The 19,901-nt window shown below is 37.3% G+C and overlaps 1 protein-coding gene across 2 annotated transcripts; it reads left to right on the top strand.

Annotated features, from left to right (window-relative positions):
* The first annotated feature begins 48 nt into the window (after positions 1–48).
* On the top strand, positions 49–18,750 carry itpka (inositol-trisphosphate 3-kinase A). Of its 2 annotated transcripts, none has more exons than XM_007561139.2 (7): positions 49–781; positions 12,665–12,761; positions 13,302–13,515; positions 15,460–15,664; positions 16,279–16,380; positions 16,808–16,879; positions 17,657–18,750. In XM_007561139.2, exons 1-7 carry the CDS (start codon positions 374–376, stop codon positions 17,906–17,908), a joined length of 1,350 nt encoding a protein of 449 aa, XP_007561201.1. In that variant the 5' UTR covers positions 49–373; the 3' UTR covers positions 17,909–18,750. The 2 variants fall into 2 exon arrangements, with proteins under 2 accessions (XP_007561201.1, XP_007561200.1); XM_007561138.2 differs by having other exon boundaries at positions 49–790.
* Positions 18,751–19,901: the final 1,151 nt, after the last annotated feature.

Raw genomic sequence — 19,901 nt, 5'->3', positions numbered from 1 at the left:
TGAGGCGACAGAGAGCCTGAAACTATGTCAGCAGCTCTAAACTGTTCAGTCAGGAAGCGAGAGCGGCAATGCGGAAGATAATAAACAGCGGCAGTGTGTGTGAGCGTGTGTGAGAGAGTGTAAAACCGCGCAGAAGAGCGAGCCACGCCACTAAAGAGGGGTTCCCCTTACCGACAGAGTCAAAGAGTGCACAGGCTGCCAGAGGCGTTTCCCTGCTCAGAGTAACCAGCGGAGGACCCGGGGAGGATCGGCAGGACTCCCCGAGTACCGGAGAGACTCCGTGGGAACTCTCACAGTGAAATGACCAGATTTGAAGCCTGAGCCGAAGCGGAGTTTCGCTTCTCGTCATTGCGCCTCTACAGCCAGATCTCAAATGCCTAAAGAGTGCCGGAGAAAGTCCTCCAAGGACTTCGGGTTTTCTGGGACTGGGATAAGCGATGGAGGCCGTGTAGAGAGAAGGGCGGCCGGGAGGTCTCCACAGATCTGCGCGGAGCTCATCCAGAAAGCAGCAATCGTCGCCGCGCCGCCCGCCGCGCCGGCGCTCATGGATGCGCCCTTGGTGCCGCAGGTCACCATCACTTCGGATGCAGGCGGCACCTCCAGGGAGATCCAGGAGGAAGACCTGGATGGGGCTGTGGACGGAACCCTGCGCAGGAAGCTGTCCAACTCGTCCATCTCCTCCAACGGATCCTCCGCGGTGGAGTCTGAGGATGATCTGCTGAGCGACACCGAGACTCAGAGCAAAGGCCTCGTCACTCTGGAGCACCTGGTGTGCGCAGAGGTGAGCGAGGTGAGAAGCCTCTTTGGTTTTTACCCCGCAGTTATCTTCAGAGGTGGAAGGGTACCCCAAAACCTGTACTTAAGTAAGAGTAGCACTGCAAAAATACTAAATCTCACCTGGTTTTTGGTTCAAATATCTTGGCAGACTTGAAAAATGACAAAACTAACACGTAACTTTTCAGCAAGAAAAAGGAGTTTGTTTTGAGGCAGTAATTACTTAATATTGATGAAAAATTGTTGGATCTGTTGGCAGATTATTTCTCTTGCAGCATTGGAAAAATGCTCTTTGTCCAAAGTTAAATAATCTGCCAGTTTTCAAAAAGCAGAGTAAGCATTAAATATCTTTGTGCCCAGGATCAGTGTTAGGGTTTTGGACAATGAACCAAATGTTAACTTGAGCGTGAAAATCAGACAGGGTTTCTGCTTCATTTGCTCCCAAAATTATTACATTTACTTTCTTCTGCTTCCGTTCACTGCAAAAACACAAAATCTTATCAAGTATTTTTAGTTTAGTTTCTAGTGCAAATATCTTAGTTCACTTGAAATAAGACAAAACTAAGATATTTCACTAGAAACTAAACAAAAGTTGTTAATATTTTGTATGTTTGCAGCGTAGCTGTACTTCAACATATTTTTATTCAAGTAAAGGTAAAAATTTAGCCAAATTACTCAAGCAAGAGTGAAGAAGTATTTGATATTAAGGCTACTCAAGTAAACAGTCTTGTATTTAAAAACTGCATCATCAGACAGACCAAAATATAAAGTTGTGTGGAAACGTTGGTGTTTAAAATAAAAGCAAATTAGGCAAAACAAGCAAATCAGTTTCTTTTAGTTTAAAACTAATAAAATGTGTGAATATTTGATTGAAACAAGTTCAGCCTAAATCTATGTCAGATTGTAGTCCATGGTTTATACAGCGAATAATAAAAAGTCACATTTACTGTCGTAAATAAGTAATATTGCAAATATTTCCAAATTCGTCCACACACTTTTTTTTTTATCATGAAACTGAAAAGATGTTCACTAATATTTAATTTTAAGAATTCATTGATATTTTAAGTTTGTGAAGAAGTTTTATCAACACATTCTGGCACAGCCGGCCCTTTAAGAGCCTTCATGAACTTGATTTGGCCCAAAGCAAAAATGAGTTTGACCCCCCCTGACCTAGAGCTTGGCTCTCCTTTCTTTAGCTGAACTTTATTGAACTTAGTTTAGCCAACAATGACCTAATCTTGTAAGATAAAAAGCATAATTTCCTGACTTTGAAAGATGTTTTATTAATGTTGAAATGAAAACTTCCTGTAACTGATTTGGACTTTCTCATATGAGGTCAAACAAGGTGGGGGTCTTATTTCCTGAATATTGTGTGTTTGTGGAAAAGTTTCTTATCTAGTTTTAGTTAGGATGAAATCAAGTTTGTGAATGTTTTCGCCATTAGAGAGGAAGAACTCTGTTAACTGGATCATCTTAGAATAATTTTAAAATACTGGCTGAGTAATAACACACAGTTTCTCTCTCTTTATGATCTCTTTATTGATATGTTAACCACAGGCATTGAACTCAGAGAACACTGCAAAAACACAAAATCTAACCACATATTATCATAGTACACTAGAAATAAGACACTCCTAACTTAAAAGTAACTTTTCAGCATAGTATAGGTAGGAGCTTGTTTTAAGTATTTCATTAATATTGCTGAAATATTTCTAGTTCCACCGATTATTTCACTTATAACATGGGAAACGTGTTGCTGCCAATGGAACAAGTACTTTTTCACCAATACTAAGGACATTTTTACTTAAATCAAGCTCCTAAACCTTACTGAAAAGTCAGTTTTGTCTTGGATTCAGCTGTACTAAGACATTTGCACTAGAAACTAGACCAAAATACTTGGTAAGATTCTGTGTTTTTGTTGTGAAAGCTTTCACACTTTGCTGTATTATGACGATTGAGGAAAAAAAAGGAGGATTCAATTTCCACCAAAAAACTCAGGCTTGAAGAAACTTGGACATTTCTGAGTTTCAAAACCTTAAATGTTTCGATTTTTGTAACTCAAAAGCTTCTGAGATTAATCTCAACATTTCTGAGTTTTTTTCTAGCAAATCTCCGACTTTTTAAGTAAATAAAATGCCAGTTGGCATTATATTCACCACTGGCTCAGCATGCCAAGTTACATGGATTTTGTACAAAAAAGCTCATCACTACTACATAAAATATGCAATTTTCTTTTGTACATTTCTGCCTCAAAGTCTTCAATTCTAGTTGACTAAACCAGCAGAACCCCTGAATGATTTTTATGTTTTTAATCAACTTAATTCCCAAAAGAAAAGATTGTTAGTTTTTATCTCCAATAAATTATGGGCAGCTAAGACAAAGAAGCAAGTTTGAATTTCTTTAGGTTGCTAATCATCTGTTTACAATAGTGAATTATTATTAAAAGTGATTTTCTATTCCTTCTTTAAAGCTAAAAATGAAAAAAAACTGTTAAAGGAGACATATTTTGCAAACTTCATATTTTATAAGTTTTTGTACTCCATTTGGGTTTCTACTGCTTCTAAAAATCAGCCCAAGTGCTTAAAAAAACACATCCCACTGTTTGTTGGCAATAAGTTAATGTTTTTTGGTTTGTGGAATTCAGAAAACTCCAGAGTGCACCGTTACCTAGCAACCCCAGCTGGCCCAACCCGTTACCTAGCAACACAAGCAGAGCTCTAACACATTTGGTCAGTTGTTTTGCCATTGAATGTGCAACAGCTGCTGGAAAACAAATCCAAGAATGATTTTGTGTGACAAATGAATGAACATAGGCCTATCCTAAGCAAGTCACTTTAAAAACTAACTGGAATGGCGTGAATTCGTCCCTTACATTAATAAAATGTTACTGATAAGCTGGTCTTTTGGTAACCAGGAGGTTGTTTAGTTGACGGACATTAAAGGTTGTTTAAAATTGCAGAGAGTTGGAGCTTTCTGTCACAGGAAGGAGCTGATTTTTAGAGCAGAAGCAGCTCTTAAACATCAGCCAGCAACGCGTTTCCTGACAGAAGACCTCTGGGAATTACCGGAGAATTACTGCAGACAAGACACAACTACAGAGCGATAACAGATTTCCCTTTAAACCGTTCAGTTCATCTTCCATTAACTGATAAGTTCAGCTCACAGCAAGCACTTCTCATGGGGATGAGTCATTTTGGCAGCTCAGGAGTTATTTTGGGAGCTTTTGAATGAGAAGGGCTCTGGAAGATTTCACATGAGATTATGTTCCCGTCACACAAGTGTTGGGTTTTTCTCTCACTTTCAAAGCTATTTCTCAAATAAAAAAAGGAAAAAGGAAAACCTGTTTTATAAAGCTTGGAGAGCTTGTCAGAGGAAGGATGATACCCAGAACATCTGATTCTCCTCCCTGAAATAATAACATTTTTTAACATCATCTTTACGACATTTAAAATGTTTAATGGTTGTAAGTTTGTGTGTGCAACTAAAGTGTTAAACATTATAATCACAAACCTTACTGCATTTTAATCTGATTTTGTCTGACTAACATAAAGTAGCACCATCATCACTATCATCATGCTTCTTTCATGGTGTGTCATGGTGTTTGAACCATGACACACGTCTGCATGAAATGAAATCGGAGTGAATGGAAAATAACGGGTTACGTAATCATGTGTCATTTTGCTTTTACATTTAAATTGAAGATATTTTGCCTCATATTTCCGATGCTTTTCTTGAGTTATCCTCCAGTGTGAGATGAGTTCACATTAAAAACATTTTTACCTTTCTGCTGAAAGACCTGAGCTGAAAGGATGAATTGACTAAGGGTGGAAACATGCGATTACTTTCTGTCATTGCTGCTCATAACTTTCTATCTGATGCAGCTCAGCTCTGCAGGAGAGGCTTAAAGGTGTGGCAGAAAAGTATTTTTCCCCGTATTCCTTCTATGTACATGAAACGCCTTCAAATATTTTTTATTTATTAGAAAAACCCAGCAATCCACACCAACATGAAATATGCTGATGGGTTAAACATGTTGCAATCAGAATAAATTTGATAACAGATAATAAAGCCATCTGCTGATCTAGAAGTTTCTGCTAAGGATGAGAACTACGGACTCAAAGTTTTGTCATGATATTTTGTTCTACAATTGTGATAACAATAGATAGACGTGACAGTAAGAGCTATTTATTACTTCTTTTTTAAGCAACGAGACATTTTTCAAATATTATAAGTGAAATAATCCAATGGTACTAGAACTTTTTCATGAGTATTAAGGAATTATTGGCTTAAAACAAGCTCATAATTGTTGCTGAAAATTTACTTGTGAGTTAGTTTTGTCTTATTTCAAGTGTACTGAGGTATTTGCACTATAAAATATGCGAAAAATACTTGGTAAGAATTTGTGTTTACAGTGTAACTGGTAGAACCATAAATTCTGCTCTCCCGCTGAACGTCCTGAAGTACAATGTTACATTTCACTCATTTTTATTCTCAACTGCTTCTAAAAACAACTCAAGTGCAAAAAAACAACAACAAAAAAACAGCTGTGTTTTTGCAATAAGTTGATGTTTTTGGTTGTGTGGAAAATGAGCTGTTTCAAACACCTCCTGAATATTAAGGGGCAATGCGCTGTTACCTAGCAACCCAAGCAGAGCTTTAGTACATTTGATTGGTTAGTTTTACCACTGTATGTGTTGTACAATGGCTGCTGGAAAAGACAAGTGATCATTTTTTGGCAAGAAGTTATTGTTTTTTGGTGTCTGGAAATCGAGTCACTTTAAAAACCTCCCGAATGGTTTTCAATCAACTGTTGAGACCCAATCAACTCAATAGTTGATTGACTGTTGAGTCACAAGCAATAGGCGCTGCGCTGTTACCGAGCAACTGTATTCGCTGCACAATTGCTGCTGGGAAAGACAAGTGTTTTATTGTTGACTCACCATCCAGGAACCACTTGCTGTTTTCTTGTCGGTTGTACAGAAGGCTCTACTAATGCTTTTCAAAGATGTACAGTTGTGTAATTGTGCATCTGTTTGCAGCCATTTTCATATGTGAGTGTAAACATTGAGTTGGGGGGCGTGGCCAGATGAAGCTTGTTTGGATTTAAAGTGACAGAGACCCTGTCTCAATAGGCAGAACCGACCAGACTGAAATCTCATTATCCAAGAATGAGTTTGTGCAAAAAATGTAATTAACATGTTTTGTATAGACCAGAGACCGAACCTAACCTGTTCAAGATATGGCCTTTGAAAAAACAAAATAAAATTCTGGAGTGGCTTAGTGAAAGCAAGAACTTAAACTCAACTGAGATGCCGTGGTGCCGTGACCTCTGAACTAATTATTCATGCTCTAAAACCCTCCAAGTGGGTGAAGTAAGACAATTCTGCCAAGAAGAGTGGGTCAAAACTCCTCCGCAGACCCTTTGAAAGCCCAACCAGTCAGATTTTGGAAGAACTGAAACATTTAATTGACAAGAAAGCAAAAGCAGAAGAAAGATTGAAGGAGCCGACAGGGTTTCTTGAGCCTCGTTCTGTGTAAGCTGTAGGGAAGTTGAGCTTAATCACAGTGAGTCACCTGCAGGTTTCTGCCTCCGTCTGCACCGTCAGACCGATTCTGTCACAAGGCCCACCACTTCTCCATGTCTGGAGCCGACGCCGTTTAAACTCCCTCAACAGGCACACTGTAAAACATCTGAGCCGCATTTAGTTGTGTTTACCATCTTCTACTCTTTAAGTCAAGTACATTTAGTGAATTTTAGATTTTGAGCTTAAATGTACGTTTGTGAAAGATAAACTTGCAGCAGTAAGTTGTGTTAACTTTTTTTCATTTTGTCAAACCTCTAAGAGTTTTAGGTTAGCACTTTAAAAAAACTGACAGAAGGAAAAGACAGGAGTGGGAACTATTTCCCAGAATGCTTAGCGGCATGTATCCTGAGATGGAAGTGCGTTACATTAATCTGTCTCGTGTTTATTTCTATGTCCTGTTCTCACTAAATGTTTCAACAGAATTTATTGTGATGTTTAATAAAATTCATTATCAGATCAGAAATGTTGTTCATGTAATCTGAAACAAGAATTTAAATTATTTTAAAGTAAAATAACTTGTTTTAACTTAACATTGTGAGTGAAACAATAGAGAAATGTGACTCTTTAACTGGCAGTTTTTTCTTGCATATTGTGAAATAATTATTTGCTTTAAGTTAAAACTCACAAATCAAGATTAATGAACTTACAAAACAATGTTTAGACAACTTGTTTCTGGCTTTTAAATCAACTTCATGAACTTTAATTTCTCAGTTAAAACCAAAACAATTTTCTTGTTGACTTAAGTTGCATTTTCCAGGCAGCAGGTGGACTTTCATTTTCAAGTTAAACCACCTTCAAATGTTTTACAGTGCAGAACACAATGTTTCCTGACAGGCGCGGCGATTAGCAGACGCTACCCAGGCCGATCTTTCAGCGGTTTTTCTCTCATTGAATCAATTCCAAGTTGGAAAGGAAACAAGACGATCATGTCAAAATACGCACCTTGATGCTCTGACGGAAAACAAGCAAACAAGAAAACAGAAAACCCACACAGAGCTCAGCACATGCTCACATGTTCTTGTGTAATCATGTTTTCTTTTGCGGTCGGTTTCCAGTTTTAGTCTTGGCCTTTGACATTTAACAAAGAACTGCTTCAGGAAGTCAGACACTTGACAGACTCCGCTTTAGCCTTTTACTCATTGACGCTCCGGCTGTGTCGAACAGCCGAATCAAAGACGTTTTCAGAGAAACACAGACAGAGAAGCATGCAGAAAACGGGTTGGCTGCAGGGCGATTCGTTCAGGAAAGAGTTTCTAGCATATTAATTATCGCCGTCAGCCTGAAAATTTGGCTTCAGTCTGCGTGTGGTTGCTACGGTAACTGTTCAGATCAGCGCGTCGATGGCTCCGTTGTACAGCACGTCTCATGCTTCAAAATAAAGCAGCGTCAAAATCCACAAATCAGCAGAGGGCACAAAGCCGTCTGATAAAGTCAAAGTTCAGATTTAACACATGATTTACTCTCACACTGATTTGATCTGCTAGTTTGCTACAGAGGGATTTTACGAGCACAGTCCGTAACCATCCGAATGTGACAAAGAAACAATTTATGTCCTCGTTAAAACAAGGTCTGCTATTTATCAGTTTCAAATTATGTTCTCTGAAAATATAATGCTTGAAAATTCTCACCCTTTAAACCGTTTTTCATGTTATGACTATAAAAATCAGCTGAATTTAAAAACATATGAGCAAATTCTTGTTGTTAAATATAATTTGTTTATGTTTAGTGAACAAATGCAAAATAAAGTTCACTGAATGTTTGCTTTGTCAGACTAACAAAAAAATTAATAACTACATAGTAAAAGGATATTAATCACAGAATTTGAACCAGGTGAAACTAAACCGGGAACTTGATAGAAGAAATAACAAAAAAAAGCTTTTTTCTTATCTTAAATGCAAAATATATATGTTTTTGTTGAATTTTAGCTTTATCACTGCTCTGAATATGTTGTGTTTTCACCAAATGCCCTATTTTTGAGTCCAGTTAACGATTAATCGATTACTAAATTAGTTTATGATTATTTTAACTCATCATAATTAATCCGATTAATCATTTCAGCCCTAAAGGGAAATTTAATTGAATTGATCTTAAGTAAACATGATCAGGAAACATCTATTGAGCTAATATTTAAATATTAGTCTTGAAATTACTGGTTTTAAAAGTATTCACACCCCTGAACTTTTCCACATCTCGTCCCATGAAAGCAAATGTGTGAAATTTAAACTCGAAGTCTTTGTGTTTATCTTTAGTTGCATTGATTACTGCAGCAGCGTCTTCACACATCTGATTAAAGTCAGTCAGACTCCTGATAGACTTTTTAATCAGAAACGCAGATTTCAGTTTTTATTCTCCTCCAGAAAACTGCAAAACTGCTGGAACACTGAAACCAAAAGTGAAAACTCACCTATTTAGATCTTTGATTAATAATAACTGGACCATTGATTAATTCTATATTATAACTTTTATTACTTCTTTTCTTTTATGTGTTAAACACTTTGAACTTTAAATATAGCAGTAATGTACACTGACATTTCTGATTGTAACACGGACTGAAACGATTAATCACATTAATTGTTATTAATCAATTATTGAACTAATTTAGTAAATAATATATCGTTAACTGGAGTTTACAGAGTCAAAAAAGGGATTTTTTTTTAAATAACAACACACTCAGAGCAGTAATTAAGCCAAATTTGAACAAAAATATGTAAATTTTGAATCAAAGATAAAAATGTTTGCAAAAATGTTCTAGTTAGAACTTCTCAAGTGTCAATTTAAGCTTCATTGGTTCAAATTCTGCACCTATTTGGCAGCTTTTACTGTCCAATTATTAATCAGTTAATAAAAATAAATATGTAAGAGCTGAGCTGTTGACATGTTGATGTTTTTATTTAGCTGCAGATGCATGCTTTGCTCCAGCTGATCAGGCGTTCTCTAATGGCATTCTAGGAAATAAAATGTTTATTTTCTGATTTTAAAAAGGAATTAAGTTGTTTATTTGCATTTTTTTCAAATTTAATGTAAAGTAAATTTAATGTAAATTTGCAGAATGTGCCAATTTTTTTATCCCAATTAATCAATTAATCGTTACTAAAATAATCGTTAATTGCAGCCCTACACTCAAAGAAATGAATTAACATATTGCTTTTATTTCAACAGATTCCACATGATTTTATTTTGTTAATTTAAAGCAAAACAGATATAATAATCTGACGATATAACCTTATTTTTAACTAAGATAAAAAATTAAGTATAACGTATAAAAAAGCTAGATTGGTCAATAACTAAAGTTATTTATTATCACCATTAAAGCTGCACCAGACAGAAACAACAGCAGCAGCTCAGTAAATGTGAAAACCTGCAGTGTGAAAACCCTGGCGAAAGTCTGCCGCCTTTGGCAGAGCAATGCCGTCAGTAAACAAGCAAGTGAAGCGAATCATCTGACATTTAGGAGAAACCCGGTTCTGCTCTTACTGACGGCCATGAAGAGTGATGAAGTGTTGCCTCACCGCGATCAGAGTCCCCGTTTCATTTCCTGTTTTACTCAGAAAATGACCGCTGTGAAGCCCGGAGGGGACAGAAGAAACACTCTCCCATGACGCACAATCTAGTTTTCAGATCATCGGCTTTATGGCTGATGAGCTTTCTTCTTTAGCGAAAACAGAACATTTTACCAAGTATTTTTGGTCTCGTTTCTAGTACACTTGACATAAGTCAAAAGTAAAAGCACTAATTACACTGGCAGATTATTTAATTTATAACATGGAAAAATGTCTTGTTATAAATTAAACAATTCATGAATTTTTCCATGAATATTAAGGAATTGTTTACTTAAAACAAGCTCCTATATCTGTCTGAAAAGTTACCTGCAAGTTAAGTTTTGTCTTATTTCAAGTGTACTAAAATATTTGCACAAGAAACTAGACAAAATGTTTTGGTAAGATTTTGCATTTTTGCAGTGCACAACTAAAACATACATACAATACTATTATTATATACTAGTATACAATAATAGTATTGTATTATTGTACAATAGTATGGTATTATACAATAGTATTGTACAATACTATTGATGTTAATTTTTATCAACAGTTTATTGGTTCATAAGAAGTCCAAAGTGTTTTAGAGCCTAGAATTAGGTTAAAGTTTGTCTAAAAGGGGTAAGACTAGAAAAAGGAAGATACATTTAATTGGATTGGATCCATTTTGTAACATCAGAACCAAATAAGGCCAAAAATACTTGGTAAGATTTTGAGTTTTTGCAGTGTATGTGTGCCTATTCTTTTGTGTTTGCGTTTTATTGGTTCATCTCAGTAAAACAGAATACCAGTATATAAATTAAATCCATACTGACTGACATTAAAACAGTTTCGAATAGAGAACTGATACGCTTTGCCATGTCGCTGTGATGTAATCGCTTACACCACCATGCGGAGGATCGCTGACTCGGCAAACAGTCACTTTTACCCAGAGCCACAAAAACTATTACCAAACTGTTTGGGCTGCATGATAAGAGGAAAACATGTTGGTGAATAAAATATGCTAATTCCTAGCTAAACAGTTATACTTTAGATTATTTGTTACTTTTATATCCACAAATCTGGAATAAACTTCCAGAAAACTACAAAACAGCTGAAATACTGAGGCTAAATAGCAACCTGGTTAGAGTTGGCTTTGATTCATAATAACTGGAATAATGGCCAACATCTATGATGTATAATGCTAGGCCTGTTGCAATGAGGAGTAAATCAATTAATCACATGATAAATAAAACAAACTCAATAATTTTTATTTTTTCCTGATTTATCATTTCTGTTTGTTGCTTTGGTCTCAACCATCAACTTTCTTTGAAGGACAGTTTTATTTGCAGACTCAGTTAATTTTATTTGTTGTTTTGTTTATTTATTTTAGATATTTAAAGAGTTTTCCAGTTCCAGTGTTAAATGTTCATTAGAAATTACACTTTACTGATCTTTGAGAATGTGTTCTTGCATTATTATTACCATTATATTACTTTAAAATAGTCTCCGAAGAACAATATTATCATTTATCTGGGATAATTTATCATCCAGAAACATTTGTTATTATGACAGGCCTATATATTGCTTGATGATTTTGATAATATCTCATAAAATGTAATTTTTAATGGTCTGTTTCACAGTTGGTGACTGTATGACATTTTTATGATGTGAAGCACTTTGAGCTGCCTTTGTTGCTGAAATATACAATACAAATAAACTTGACTTACACTCATGCTACCTTTGCTTAAGGTGGAGAACTCGGTGTTTGTGATAATAAAAACGGACGAGCTCAGCAGGCCACATGGAGATGTTGAACACAGATAGGAGTTTCCACAGAAATGGCATTTAGCTGACCCAGATTGGAAGCTTCACATCGGGGAAAACAGAAAGCCTGGCATCAGATTGGCTGGCCAGGCCTGCTGATGTGATCAGATTTCCATTCAGATGCTGCAAAAAGGCCCCGAAGCTGTTTCCAACTATCGTACACTGCCTGCGAAAACACAAAGTATATTTGTTATATATATATAGTTTCTAGTGTAAATATCCTATTACATTTGAAATAAGACAAAACGAACAAAAGTAACTTTTCAGCAAGTTGTAAGAGCTGGTTTCATGCAAATAATTCCTAAATGTTGATGAAAAAATTTTAGTTCCACTGGTAGGATATTCCACTGTGCCATTACCTAGCAACACCAGCCAAGCCCAGCCCGTCGCCTAGCAACCTAGTTCCAATTCCACTGGCAGATTGACATTTTTTTATGTTATGAGTGAAATAACCTGACAGAGGAACTAGTACATCCTTTTTAATAAATATTAAGGAATTATTGTCTTAAATCAAACTCCTATGTCTTACTTGGAAGTTACACTGCAAAAACACAAAATTTTACTAAGTATTTTTGATCTAGTCTTTAGTGCAAATATTTTATTACACTTGAAATAAGACAAAACTAACTTACAAGTAGCTTTTCTGCAAGTTGTAAGAGTTTGTTGTATGTAAATAATTCCTAAATATTGATTAAATGAGTAGTAACTCCACTGGTAGATTATTTCACTTTTAATTTCTATTAATATTAAGGAATTATTTACATAAAACAAGCTCTTATAGCTTGCAGAAAAGTTACTTATAAGTTGGTTTTGTCTTATTTCAAGTGTACTGAGATATTTGGACAAGACACTAGAGCAAATATACTTGGCAAGGTTTTGTGTGTTTGCAATATTTTTCTTGATGTTGAAGAAATAATGTATCTTTACAACATTTTAAATTTTGTTTTCTGTTTTCAACAGAGTAAAGCTTGGAAGAAGCTGAAGACGTACATCCGCTGGCCCTTGCAAGCTTCCCAAAAGAAGAAAGTAAACTGGGTCCAGCTAGCTGGGCATAAGGGTGATTATAATTTATTAAAAACAAAAATTTTGCAGCAATAATAAGATGAAAAAAGAGCAAAGAAAACATCCATTTCATGATTTCTAATGGAAATCCTCCCCTGTCACGCTAAGGAACATTTCCAGGATTCCACCTTTATTTTTTTTGAACATCTGCCAAGAACAAGAGCAACATTAACCAAGCATTTCTCTTTTCTATTCTTCACAAGAAGTCAAAACAACCTGAGAGATGTTTCTCTAATGAAAAACCTTGAGCATGGAAGCAACACTTTGTTCACATTCCTCAGAATGAACTTGGTGTCTATAAGGAAGCTGAGCTACTGAAAGCAATAAAAAAGCTTTGATGAAAATGGAGTCATCTGTTATGGATGACAGAAAGAAGGCTTGTTGCTTTCCTTCATGGTCTACTTGTCTCAGCCTTGCAACATGTTTCAGGAATTCACATTCAACTCTATTCAGCGATTGCACTTTGCTCCATTCCTATGCAGGTATGTTCTTTGTCTAACATGAAGAATGAGAAACCGTCTTTCTCTCGTCTCAGGAAACTTCAAAGCTGCAGAAGAGGGCACCATCCTGAAAAAGCTATCAGAGAACGAGAAGAAGTGTTTTGAGGATCTGCAAAACGACGCGCTGGTCCATTTTGTGCCGCGCTACCAAGGAATTGTGGAAAACGACGGAGAGTTCTTCGTGCAGATGACCGACCTGCTGGCTGGCTTCAACCATCCAAATGTGATGGACTGCAAAATGGGACTGAGGTGAGAAACTAGGCCTTTCAATCTGCAAACACTGGTTTTTCAGTTTTTAATCATTAATTATTCGTCATTTTAAGGTGTAGATGAATTACAAAAGCAGAGATAGGCCACAGCAGAAGCTGCCTGTCTCGGCTTGCCTCTTTAAGGGAACACCTGTTGTAACTGCAGGCTGTATGCTTGGCTTCCTGCCACAGCGGGTGGAGGGCCTCACTGTTAGTCTGCACAACTCTACACATTCATATACGCATGAATGCATGCATTAATTCATGCATGCATGCCTTTTTTGCATGCACAGACATGCGGATGCATGTGCAGCATCTGACCAGACAGGTGAACGCTCATGCACAAACCTGCAGCAAAGCTAGGGGCAGGCGAGCGATCAAGTACGTGCAACAGCGTTACAAATGTACTTTACCACAGGCATGAACTATTTGTTTTACTTATCTACCTCTGTGAAAGTTGGTCTGTACATCTGAGATGTTTATACACACACATTTGCACGCTCAGGGTGTCCCTGGAGACTCCCCTTTGTCAAAAACGCTCTCAACCACAAAGTTGCAAAACCACCAACTTGCACAAACACACACTCAGGCTTTCACACAGCGAAGTGCTGCACACAGGAGTCTCCTCGTAGCTTCCCTCTTTAGCACAGAGGAAGTGGAGCTAGCAAACTGAAACTGAAATTCACATCTGTTTGCTCAGAACTGTTTGCTGTGAATATAAAGACGGCGAGTGCAAACCTGTCATCGACAGTATGACTCCAAACATTGAAGATCATTTTGTATGGTGTCGTTTTCTGACCTGCGTAAAGCAGCATCAACTGCAAAAACCTTTTGACTTTTGTGCAGCAAATGTAGAAATGAGTTCATTTAAATGTCTGTAGAAATTCAGGAAGCACAGCTCTGGCTGACCTTCCGAATTTATGTCGCACTCAAAGGTTTCACATCAACAGACACATTTTAAAATCAGAAGAAAGATAAGTTGAGTCATTAAAAGGTGACCCGGTCCAAATTAGGGGACATTTTGATGGGAGGAGGATGTTCAAGCATTGGTTTGACACCTTCAGCTGAAACGTGCTAAAGAGGTTTTAAACAAAACTAAATAAAGGTTTGGAATGGATTTAAATCTGAGACACTGTTGCATGACGTTAGACAGGATATTTGTCATTGAGTCCCCTCAAAAAATCTAAACAGAAGAGTAGGCCAAAATCCTTCAACTGAGGTGTAAGATTTCTGTTTATGACAATGTTAGATGCAGGTTGTCTGTGAATCCAGAAAAAGTTTTAAATTAATGTAACTAAAACTAAAACATCTTAAATTCATCAGAAGAAATGTAACATGGCCTCAAATACTTACATTTTAGCTTTTTTTTCTGATATGTGTGGTTTTCTAACAAGCAACATTTTGAAGAGCTAGCCGCTAGCTAGCCGCTAGCATTTTAAGCCTTTTGAAAATACTTGTCTGTTATTGGTTCTCACAAGTGCTGACTATTTGAAGTGTTTTATGTTTTCACGATCTAAAATACTGAAATGTGCTGTACAGGTAGACTTGACTGATTTGTTGACCTGCAGTTGAGTAGCAGAAACAGCAAACATTTCACAGTATCATCTTCCACCCATTTACTATATTTATTGTTTTATGTCTTAAACTTAATTCAAGGTGGCATTAAAAATGTTTTACTTGCTGAAACCTGCAGAAACTCTGTTCCTGGGTGTTGTTGCCTGTAAGGCTAGAACAACCGGTTTAAAGGATTGTTGCCTTTTCACAACTGGGCAGAATGGTTTGCATAGATTTACCCTTGTTATCCTAAATTACCATTTGGAAAATTTACAGGTTTTACAGGTTATTTTGGTCCATAATTAACTTATTTAATGATTTGAAGCATCTAAATGTGGAAAGACAGCTGAAGAAAACTTTCATTTTATGACTTTTTCACCCTGTGTTGAAGGACGTACCTGGAGGAGGAGCTTGTCCGGGCAAGAGAGCGGCCCAAGCTTCGGGAGGACCTGTACAAGAAGATGATGGAGGTGGACAGGGAAGGCCCAAGTCCTCAGGAGCATTTCCAGCGCGGCATCACCAAACCTTGCTACATGCAGTGGAGGGACAGCATGAGCTCCACCAACACGCTGGGTTTCAGGATAGAAGGCATCAAGGTGACACGTTACTCACATCTTTACTGCAACAGACAGGAAAACGAGGCGGCTACAACAATGGCTGGGTTAATTAAACAGGATTAACAGGACGGACATGAGGGACGAGTCAAACTCAATGGAAAATCCAGATTTTCCAAAAATTAAATCTTCAAAAACCAAAAAAATTGATTTATCACACAGCCCTACTTTTACATTGCACAAACAAAAACTTACTGAGTAATTTTAATCTAGTTTCTAGTGCAATTATCTTCGGACACTTGAGATAAGATTATACTAAAAATTAACTTTTCAACAAGATATAAAAGCTTGTTTTAAGTCAATGTTTTCTTAATATTGATCAAAAATTACTTGTTACTTGGCAGGTTAGGCTTCCCATGTTAAACAATCTGCCAGTGAATCATCAATATTAAGGAATTATTTACTTAAAAAGGTTCTTTGCTGAAAAGTAAGTTAGTTTTCAAGTGCACTAGAAACTAGACCAAAAATACTTGGTATGATTTTGTTTTTGCAGTGTAACTGATGTTGTTGAGGCCTTAACGTGTAAGCAGGACGCTCAGACTGATTTAATCCGACCGCTCGGTAATATCGTCCTTCTGCTTCTCTGCCCTCTTCAGAAATACGACGGCACGTGTCGGACCGACTTCAAGAAAACCAGATCGAAGCAGGACATCATCAAACTGTTCAAGGAATTCGTCGAAGAGGACGTCAGCATCATTGTACGTGGCAGTCATTTAACTTCCTGTGAATTCAGTCATGCGAAGACACAGGCGAACCTTCTTTGCACTTCTGTGCACATCCAAATAAACACTGGAAATGTCGCAGTAGGCGTCACCTTAATGTCCGTCTTCACCCACGCAGAGCACACAAGCTGTGCAAGCGTTTACATCCGTGTTCAGAGTTTGAACAGTGATGGGAAGAATCACTTTGTTGTCTCTGTGCTCACATTTCAGACCCGCTTATGATAAATTTGTAAAGAAAACACATTCAAAGTGTTTAAATTGCAAGAAGAGAATGTAAATATTCACACTGTGAATCTGTTTGAGTTTTGGTTCAGAAATGGTTTCTGCCCCGCCTTGGTGTACAGTAGCTGTTTAAGTGATAAATTCAAGCATTGTTTCCTGCTTTTTTCTCGTTGAAATGCAGAAGTCTTACCTGGAGAGGCTGAGGGAGATCCGGGAAGCGCTGCGAATATCCGACTTCTTCAAGAAACACGAGGTGACGACCGATTTTTACTCTGAAAATCAGAGACAGTTTGATGGAAACAGGAAAAGTCCTGCAAAAAAATTAACCAAAGTCTGTTTGGACTGCCTGGTTGCTGAAATGTGCTGTACAAATAAGTTTTTAGAAAAGTTAAAAAGTGTAATTTATGATCATAAGGTGGTTGCACACAATGCAATACACCTTGTAAAGCTTCATATTACAAATATTGTCATCTTTAACTTTATATTTCATTTAATTAAACTTTATTTAACCTAAAGTAACTTATATATAAGTTTTCAGCAAGATAATAGAAGTTTGTTTTAAGTCAATTAGGCCATAATATTGATTTTTAAAAAGTATAGTTTCACTGGCAGATTATTTCACTTATAACTAGAATGTTTTCCTCAATATTAAGGAATTATTTACATAAAATTTGCTGAAAAGTTATTTGTAAGTTAGTTTTGTCTTATTTCAAGTCTACTAAGATATTTACAGTCGAAACGAGCCAAAATACTTGGTAGGAGTTTGTGTTTTTGCCATGCAGGACCAAAATGATCCTTTTCTGAACTGCAAAAACACAAAATATCAAGTATTTTAGTCTAGTTAACAACAAATATTACTAATATTAACTAGTACTTAATCAAAATTAAAGATTGATTGACTTAAAATAAGCTCTTATATCTTTCTGAAAAGTTCATTGTAAGTCAGTTTTGTCTTATTTGAAGTGAAGATTCAGGTTTTTTTTGCAGTGAAGCCTCATTTTAACTTCTCTGTTGTTGTTTTCCCCACCAGGTCATCGGCAGCTCTCTCCTCTTCATCCATGTCTGCGGCCGTGCCAACGTCTGGATGATTGACTTTGGGAAGACTTCAGCTCTGCCTGAAGGTCAGACTTTACGGCACGACGTTCCCTGGCAGGAAGGCAACCGAGAGGACGGATACCTGCTGGGTTTGGAAAACCTCATCCTCACGCTGGAGGCTGCTTACAACGAAGGGAGCGGAGAAGAAACCAAAAACAACAGCCTAACTACAGACAGGGACTTTTAAAGGTGGAGGGAACTTCGGTTATTTTAAATGGACGCCACAAAACGACTCTTCGGGTGGGGTTGCATGCCTTGATTTGCTTATATTGAGCCTTTGCACGTGACGTCACGGTCTTCAGAAATCCGCCCGCTCCGCCATGATGGACGTCGAACAACCTATACGCTCCAGTAAACAGACATCTGAGGTCTAATATCGCTTTTATCTAGTTGATCACACTTTAAAATGGTCGCTGTCGGCTGTACAGACAAGCGTGAAAACCTAACTTGTCATTTTATTTGTAACTTTTAATGAGGGCGGTCACGGCGGCGATGGGAAGCCCCTAACCCTAATCATAATGACTGACTGCTCGGTGTAATCGCCAAGCTAATTGTAAGTATACTAAAATATTTACAGTCGAAACGAGCTGTTCATATAGTTTATAAGTAAGTATGATTAGAAAGATGATATGCAATGTCGCATTACGGAGAAAGTACGGTAACCATGGAAACAGTGCCGCGCCGTCATGTAGCCTAGCATGTATGGGGAAAAAACTGGCTAGCATCTCGTCTTTTCTACGTTTGTAAGACTTCTTCGGTGTTAAGACAAACGCCGTTCATGACGTAGTGACATAAATCGTCAGGCAAAGTCGACATGAAATTTGATCAGCACGTCAAAGGAAGGTGCAGTCGGTTTCTATGTTACAACTTGTATTGGGAATTGGCGTTACGTTTGGTTACGCCTGGTTACATAAGCAGACACGCCAAACGCTTGGTTTGGCGTTACGTCTGACGCCAAACAGACAAATTAGTTGCTTGCCATAAAAAAGAAGACAAATTAGCCTTACTCGAACAAGTAGAAACCACTGGCAAAAACAATCTGGGAAAATAATTCCGGTCGCTCTGTTCAATACTCCCATCTCTCACTTCCGACGTCCATCATGGCGGCTCGAATCATTTAGTGACGCAGTTGCAAACGGTCCTGTGCCGATTGGGCTGCTACCGCAGCAGAACTCTCTAAGTACAGACACTGACAGAAACGGGCACAATGGACGCAGAACAGAGGGAAGCAGAAATATTATTAAAATAAGTTAATTATTCCTCCAATGCACTGACACTAATTCATCATCCTGTGACGTGAAAGCGCGGATTTCCTGCTTTCACTTTAACGGGATGACAGGGAGAAAATCCAGACGAGAACCGGAGGAAAACGTTTGCCACCACGCACCGCAAAAGCCTTACGTGTAACATGAACTACTGACAGACCTCACAGTTACTACAGCATTACAGCACAGGGAGGCACCGAGTAGCTCATGAGTTGTCTTTTCGGACTCTTTTTACATTTAATTCAATTTTGTAATAAGACTCCATCACTGGATACATCACCACATGTTGCAGCACATGGTTCATTTAACAAAATAATAATAATAATAATAAAAGTATATAACTGTTGTGGAAATAAAATAAATCAGTATATATTAGAAATAAAAAATTGACTTTTGGTTTGTTTTCTTGAAAATAAAACCAGCAGGTTGAATCCACTTTATATTTTATATTAGGATCAAACTTACATTAAAGATAATGTTTTACATAGTTAAATGTCTATTTAACAGTTTTTTTAAAGAAAAATATGGAGATTTTTGATGCCTATAGGTGATTTAGAGTCCATTAAAATTTGGTTTTATTAAAGCTAATACACATCACAGAGGTCCTTTCTGACCAGGACATTTCAAACTTTGCAAGAAATAAAATGCAGAACTATTGAGAAGTTTGTCTACTGCAGCATTTCTATATAATAGCTGTCATAAACTGCACAAAAACAAAGTTCAGCCCACTGAATGATGTTTATTCCTGCAGCCCTGATGGAAATAACATGGTTTTCTGTTTGTAGTCGCCTTTTATTCTCCAAAATCTACTTTTAGATTTTGTGTCGGTTGTGCAGCAGCACCAAAGCTGATATGTTCTTGTGCTTTCCAACAGAAAATGATCCAGATGGACTCTGGATTAGCTCTAAAAACTGC

Source organism: Poecilia formosa, unplaced genomic scaffold (assembly GCF_000485575.1).
Source record: "Poecilia formosa unplaced genomic scaffold, Poecilia_formosa-5.1.2 Scaffold123, whole genome shotgun sequence".
Classification (NCBI taxonomy): domain Eukaryota; kingdom Metazoa; phylum Chordata; class Actinopteri; order Cyprinodontiformes; family Poeciliidae; genus Poecilia; species Poecilia formosa.
The sequence above is the reverse complement of the archived record's forward strand: the minus strand, read 5'-3'. Positions and strand labels throughout refer to the sequence as shown.

What these genes read in the sequence shown, in the direction of transcription:
- itpka (XM_007561138.2), top strand. Translation starts at nt 374, where the DNA reads ATGCCTAAAGAGTGCCGGAGAAAGTCCTCCAAGGACTTCGGGTTTTCT. An exon ending in GACTGCAAAATGGGACTGAG is followed by an intron (nt 13,516 to 15,459) that starts GTGAGAAACTAG and finishes CCTGTGTTGAAG; the next exon opens with GACGTACCTGGAGGAGGAGC. An exon ending in AAGAGGACGTCAGCATCATT is followed by an intron (nt 16,381 to 16,807) that starts GTACGTGGCAGT and finishes GTTGAAATGCAG; the next exon opens with AAGTCTTACCTGGAGAGGCT.